Raw genomic sequence first — 7,500 nt, forward strand, 5'->3', positions numbered from 1 at the left:
TGTACGTTTCTTTTCCCTTTCAGGGAATTCAAATCACAAGGAAGACGGTTCAATCATTTTGTGCCGATATCCAGAGAATCTAACAGGACTTATTTGATGCAGAACAGAGCTTCTCATGTACGCGTTTATACCGCATCCATCTCCATGCGTAATAATTATAGAATCATATTTGGTTTTACATGTTACATGATAATGTGTTATGACTTGGAAAATAACTGTGATCCTTTATACCGTCTTTGTTTACACCGTGGTGCAAATTGCGCCGGGAAGCCAAATTAATTGAGAGATACAGCCACTAAATAATTTGTGAGGACAAGCGTGTAACTATCGCCAGGAGGACGTACGTTATAGGAAGACCGCGTGAAACAAACGTGTTTCACATCTACACATCAATGTGTTCAATAAATTATAGAAAACACTTTTACAAAAAGACATGGTTGTAAAAAGGCACACGACGTCTCTTTAGACAAGTGTTAAGAGAGAAAAGTAAACTACTACAAATACACTTTGTGACCGGTAGTTTGGACCGACGATGGGTACATCTGATCCCGACAACATGATTGCAAAGAATCAAAATCGACGTAAAACAGAAGAAGAAGAAAAAGTCCTGAAGTGCATGTTCAGAGTTCTTCACGCGTGTCAGTCCCACTTCACTTTTTTTTTAACGAATATCTGCGTTTAGTTCACCTTCAGAAGGCAGCCGACAACATACAGCGTTCGTCTCTGGTCCCTCGGTCGACGAGCCGTGTCGTCAAGGCAGCGCTCTTCTTCCTGCCCGCCCTAGGGGGCTCAGAGAGACCAAACTGCCAAAAGGGGGTTTCCCACCCTCCTCTCCAGGGGCTCAGAGAGACAAAACTGCCAAAAGGGGGTTTCCCACCCTCCTCTCCAGGGGCCTCAGAGAGACAAAACTGCCAAAAGGGGGTTTCCCACCCTCCTCTCCAGGGGCTCAGAGAGACAAAACTGCCAAAAGGGGTTTTCCCACCCTCCTCTCCAGGGGCTCAGAGAGACAAAACTGCCAAAAGGGGGTTTCCCACCCTCCTCTCCAGGGGCTCAGAGAGACAAAACTGCCAAAAGGGGGTTTCCCACCCTCCTCTCCAGGGGCTCAGAGAGACAAAACTGCCAAAAGGGGGTTTCCCACCCTCCTCTCCAGGGGCGCCACAGTCACAGCCAGGCCGCGCTCAGCACCGGCAGAAGCTCCCGGAGAGCCAGATTGCAGGATTAAGCTCCACTGCAATAAAATGTATTCAGCCACATGGCGGGAAAGAAGGAGGGGGCGGGCGGGGTGGGGTGGGGTCGAGGCTCCTTATGTCTCAGCCGAGGACACCGCTTCCTCCGCCCCCTGCTGGTCGGAGGGGTGACCGCACCCGTCGGCCGTCTCCATCGTCGCGCCCTCTCCCTCCTCCTCCTCCCCAGCGCTCTGGTCGTCCAGCGTCAGCTCGAACTGGAACTTGCTCCCCGCCGTGCCCCCCTCCCCCTCCTCCCCCGTGTAGAAGGGGGGCGAGGGGCTCTGGGGCACCATGCTCTGGTACCAGTTCCTGTTGTCCTCCAGCGTGTCCAGGATGTCCTGGGCGTCGGGGTGCACCAGGTCGGCCCACGTCTCCCACAGCGGGTGCACGATGTAGTCGATGAAGCCCACCTGGAGGACGAAGGGGGGGGGGGGGGGGGGGGGGGGGGGGGGGACAGTGTTGTCACGGCAGCGTTAAGAAAAGTAAACGACTGAGTCCTTCAGACGAAGAACCATATACTGTTTGTTTTGAGTTTTCAGAGGAACGATGTTTTCGAAATGTATTATCTAAAGATGGTGAGTTAGAGTGTTGTGTTCACTCATAGTTAAAGACAGTAGAGGTTGAGTACTTTATTATCTAAAGATGGTGAGTTAGAGTGTTGTGTTCACTCATAGTTAAAGACAGTAGAGGTTGAGTACTTTATTATCTAAAGATGGTGAGTTAGAGTGTTGTGTTCACTCATAGTTAAAGACAGTAGAGGCTGAGTACTTTATTATCTAAAGATGGTGAGTTAGAGTGTTGTGTTCACTCATAGTTAAAGACAGTAGAGGTTGAGTACTTTATTATCTAAAGCTGGTGAGTTAGAGTGTTGTGTTCACTCATAGTTAAAAACAGTAGAGGTTGAGTACTTTATTATCTAAAGATGGTGAGTTAGAGTGTTGTGTTCACTCATAGTTAAAGACAGTAGAGGCTGAGTACTTTATTATCTAAAGATGGTGAGTTAGAGTGTTGTGTTCACTCATAGTTAAAGACAGTAGAGGTTGAGTACTTTATTATCTAAAGATGGTGAGTTAGAGTGTTGTGTTCACTCATAGTTAAAGACAGTAGAGGTTGAGTACTTTATTATCTAAAGATGGTGAGTTAGAGTGTTGTGTTCACTCATAGTTAAAGACAGTAGAGGCTGAGTACTTTATTATCTAAAGATGGTGAGTTAGAGTGTTGTGTTCATTCATAGTTAAAGACAGTAGAGGCTGAGTACTTTATTATCTAAAGATGGTAAGTTAGAGTGTTGTGTTCACTCATAGTTAAAGACAGTAGAGGCTGAGTACTTTATTATCTAAAGATGGTGAGTTAGAGTGTTGTGTTCACTCATAGTTAAAGACAGTAGAGGTTGAGTACTTTATTATCTAAAGATGGTGAGTTAGATTGTTGTGTTCACTCATAGTTAAAGACAGTAGAGGTTGAGTACTTTATTATCTAAAGATGGTGAGTTAGAGTGTTGTGTTTGTTCATAGTTAAAGACAGTAGAGGTTGAGTACTTTATTATCTAAAGATGGTGAGTTAGAGTGTTGTGTTCACTCATAGTTAAAGACAGTAGAGGCTGAGTACTTTATTATCTAAAGATGGTGAGTTAGAGTGTTGTGTTCACTCATAGTTAAAGACAGTAGAGGCTGAGTACTTTATTATCTAAAGATGGTGAGTTAGAGTGTTGTGTTTGTTCATAGTTAAAGACAGTAGAGGCTGAGTACTTTATTATCTAAAGATGGTGAGTTAGAGTGTTGTGTTCATTCATAGTTAAAGACAGTAGAGGTTGAGTACTTTATTATCTAAAGATGGTAAGTTAGAGTGTTGTGTTCACTCATAGTTAAAGACAGTAGAGGTTGAGTACTTTATTATCTAAAGATGGTGAGTTAGAGTGTTGTGTTCACTCATAGTTAAAGACAGTAGAGGTTGAGTACTTTATTATCTAAAGATGGTAAGTTAGAGTGTTGTGTTCACTCATAGTTAAAGACAGTAGAGGCTGAGTACTTTATTATCTAAAGATGGTGAGTTAGAGTGTTGTGTTCACTCATAGTTAAAGACAGTAGAGGTTGAGTACTTTATTATCTAAAGATGGTGAGTTAGAGTGTTGTGTTCACTCATAGTTAAAAACAGTAGAGGTTGAGTACTTTATTATCTAAAGATGGTGAGTTAGAGTGTTGTGTTCACTCATAGTTAAAGACAGTAGAGGCTGAGTACTTTATTATCTAAAGATGGTGAGTTAGAGTGTTGTGTTCACTCATAGTTAAAGACAGTAGAGGTTGAGTACTTTATTATCTAAAGATGGTGAGTTAGAGTGTTGTGTTCACTCATAGTTAAAGACAGTAGAGGTTGAGTACTTTATTATCTAAAGATGGTGAGTTAGAGTGTTGTGTTCACTCATAGTTAAAGACAGTAGAGGCTGAGTACTTTATTATCTAAAGATGGTGAGTTAGAGTGTTGTGTTCATTCATAGTTAAAGACAGTAGAGGCTGAGTACTTTATTATCTAAAGATGGTAAGTTAGAGTGTTGTGTTCACTCATAGTTAAAGACAGTAGAGGCTGAGTACTTTATTATCTAAAGATGGTGAGTTAGAGTGTTGTGTTCACTCATAGTTAAAGACAGTAGAGGTTGAGTACTTTATTATCTAAAGATGGTGAGTTAGATTGTTGTGTTCACTCATAGTTAAAGACAGTAGAGGTTGAGTACTTTATTATCTAAAGATGGTGAGTTAGAGTGTTGTGTTTGTTCATAGTTAAAGACAGTAGAGGTTGAGTACTTTATTATCTAAAGATGGTGAGTTAGAGTGTTGTGTTCACTCATAGTTAAAGACAGTAGAGGCTGAGTACTTTATTATCTAAAGATGGTGAGTTAGAGTGTTGTGTTCACTCATAGTTAAAGACAGTAGAGGCTGAGTACTTTATTATCTAAAGATGGTGAGTTAGAGTGTTGTGTTCACTCATAGTTAAAGACAGTAGAGGCTGAGTACTTTATTATCTAAAGATGGTAAGTTAGAGTGTTGTGTTTGTTCATAGTTAAAGACAGTAGAGGCTGAGTACTTTATTATCTAAAGATGGTGAGTTAGAGTGTTGTGTTCATTCATAGTTAAAGACAGTAGAGGTTGAGTACTTTATTATCTAAAGATGGTAAGTTAGAGTGTTGTGTTCACTCATAGTTAAAGACAGTAGAGGTTGAGTACTTTATTATCTAAAGATGGTGAGTTAGAGTGTTGTGTTCACTCATAGTTAAAGACAGTAGAGGTTGAGTACTTTATTATCTAAAGATGGTAAGTTAGAGTGTTGTGTTCACTCATAGTTAAAGACAGTAGAGGTTGAGTACTTTATTATCTAAAGATGGTGAGTTAGAGTGTTGTGTTTGTTCATAGTTAAAGACAGCAGAGGCTGAGTACTTTATTATCTAAAGATGGTGAGTTAGAGTGTTGTGTTTGTTCATAGTTAAAGACAGTAGAGGTTGAGTACTTTATTATCTAAAGATGGTGAGTTAGAGTGTTGTGTTTGTTCATAGTTAAAGACAGTAGAGGTTGAGTACTTTATTATCTAAAGATGGTTAGAGTGTTGTGTTCATTCATAGTTAAAGACAGTAGAGGTTGAGTACTTTATTATCTAAAGATGGTGAGTTAGAGTGTTGTGTTTGTTCATAGTTAAAGACAGTAGAGGTTGAGTACTTTATTATCTAAAGATGGTGAGTTAGAGTGTTGTGTTCACTCATAGTTAAAGACAGTAGAGGTTGAGTACTTTATTATCTAAAGATGGCAAGTTAGAGTGTTGTGTTCACTCATAGTTAAAGACAGTAGAGGTTGAGTACTTTATTATCTAAAGATGGTAAGTTATAGTGTTGTGTTCACTCATAGTTAAAGACAGAGGAGGTTGAGTACTTTATTATCTAAAGATGGTGAGTTAGAGTGTTGTGTTCATTCATAGTTAAAGACAGAGGAGGTTGAGTACTTTATTATCTAAAGATGGTGAGTTAGAGTGTTGTGTTCATTCATAGTTAAAGACAGTAGAGGTTGAGTACTTTATTATCTAAAGATGGTGAGTTAGAGTGTTGTGTTCACTCATAGTTAAAGACAGTAGATGTTGAGTACTTTATTATCTAAAGATGGCGAGTTAGAGTGTTGTGTTCACTCATAGTTAAAGACAGCAGAGGTTGAGTACTTTATTATCTAAAGATGGTGAGTTAGAGTGTTGTGTTCACTCATAGTTAAAGACAGTAGAGGTTGAGTACTTTATTATCTAAAGATGGCAAGTTAGAGTGTTGTGTTCACTCATAGTTAAAGACAGAGGAGGTTGAGTACTTTATTATCTAAAGATGGTGAGTTAGAGTGTTGTGTTCATTCATAGTTAAAGACAGTAGAGGTTGAGTACTTTATTATCTAAAGATGGTGAGTTAGAGTGTTGTGTTCATTCATAGTTAAAGACAGTAGAGGTTGAGTACTTTATTATCTAAAGATGGTGAGTTAGAGTGTTGTGTTCACTCATACAGTAGTTAAAGACAGTAGAGGCTGAGTACTTTATTATCTAAAGATGGTGAGTTAGAGTGTTGTGTTCATTCATAGTTAAAGACAGAGGAGGTTGAGTACTTTATTATCTAAAGATGGTGAGTTAGAGTGTTGTGTTCATTCATAGTTAAAGACAGTAGAGGTTGAGTACTTTATTATCTAAAGATGGTGAGTTAGAGTGTTGTGTTCATTCATAGTTAAAGACAGAGGAGGTTGAGTACTTTATTATCTAAAGATGGTGAGTTAGAGTGTTGTGTTCATTCATAGTTAAAGACAGTAGAGGTTGAGTACTTTATTATCTAAAGATGGTAAGTTAGAGTGTTGTGTTCATTCATAGTTAAAGACAGTAGAGGTTGAGTACTTTATTATCTAAAGATGGTGAGTTAGAGTGTTGTGTTCACTCATAGTTAAAGACAGTAGAGGTTGAGTACTTTATTATCTAAAGATGGTGAGTTAGAGTGTTGTGTTCATTCATAGTTAAAGACAGAGGAGGTTGAGTACTTTATTATCTAAAGATGGTGAGTTAGAGTGTTGTGTTTGTTCATAGTTAAAGACAGTAGAGGTTGAGTACTTTATTATCTAAAGATGGTGAGTTAGAGTGTTGTGTTCACTCATAGTTAAAGACAGTAGAGGCTGAGTACTTTATTATCTAAAGATGGTGAGTTAGAGTGTTGTGTTCACTCATAGTTAAAGACAGTAGAGGTTGAGTACTTTATTATCTAAAGATGGTGAGTTAGAGTGTTGTGTTTGTTCATAGTTAAAGACAGTAGAGGTTGAGTACTTTATTATCTAAAGATGGTGAGTTAGAGTGTTGTGTTCACTCATAGTTAAAGACAGTAGAGGTTGAGTACTTTATTATCTAAAGATGGTAAGTTAGAGTGTTGTGTTCACTCATAGTTAAAGACAGTAGAGGTTGAGTACTTTATTATCTAAAGATGGTGAGTTAGAGTGTTGTGTTCACTCATAGTTAAAGACAGTAGAGGTTGAGTACTTTATTATCTAAAGATGGTGAGTTAGAGTGTTGTGTTCACTCATAGTTAAAGACAGCAGAGGTTGAGTACTTTATTATCTAAAGATGGTGAGTTAGAGTGTTGTGTTCACTCATAGTTAAAGACAGCAGAGGTTGAGTACTTTATTATCTAAAGATGGTGAGTTAGAGTGTTGTGTTCACTCATAGTTAAAGACAGCAGAGGTTGAGTACTTTATTATCTAAAGATGTTAAGTTAGTGTTGTGTTCACTCATAGTTAAAGACAGCAGAGGTTGAGTACTTTATTATCTAAAGATGGTAAGTTAGAGTGTTGTGTTCACTCATAGTTAAAGACAGTAGAGGTTGAGTACTTTATTATCTAAAGATGGTGAGTTAGAGTGTTGTGTTTGTTCATAGTTAAAGACAGTAGAGGTTGAGTACTTTATTATCTAAAGATGGTGAGTTAGAGTGTTGTGTTTGTTCATAGTTAAAGACAGTAGAGGCTGAGTACTTTATTATCTAAAGATGGTGAGTTAGAGTGTTGTGTTTGTTCATAGTTAAAGACAGTAGAGGTTGAGTACTTTATTATCTAAAGATGGTGAGTTAGAGTGTTGTGTTCACTCATAGTTAAAGACAGTAGAGGCTGAGTACTTTATTATCTAAAGATGGTGAGTTAGAGTGTTGTGTTCACTCATAGTTAAAGACAGTAGAGGTTGAGTACTTTATTATCTAAAGATGGTGAGTTAGAGTGTTGTGTTTGTTCATAGT

At 38.5% G+C, this 7,500-nt stretch overlaps 1 protein-coding gene across 1 annotated transcript in view; it reads right to left on the bottom strand.

Moving 5' to 3' along the window:
- LOC311248683 (3',5'-cyclic-AMP phosphodiesterase 4B-like) overlaps positions 1–7,500 on the bottom strand; it is a 10,480-nt gene that overhangs the window by 2,227 nt on the left and 753 nt on the right. The window contains exon 2 of the mRNA XM_084339528.1: positions 1–1,636. This exon is cut by the window's left edge and continues 2,227 nt beyond it. Within this exon, the coding sequence (XP_084195654.1) occupies positions 1,304–1,636 (333 nt within the window). The 3' untranslated portion in view covers positions 1–1,303. The remainder of the gene's footprint in view (positions 1,637–7,500) is intronic.

Source organism: Notolepis coatsorum (genome assembly GCF_963971535.1).
Source record: "Notolepis coatsorum genome assembly, contig: SCAFFOLD_2261, whole genome shotgun sequence".
NCBI lineage: Eukaryota > Metazoa > Chordata > Actinopteri > Aulopiformes > Paralepididae > Notolepis > Notolepis coatsorum.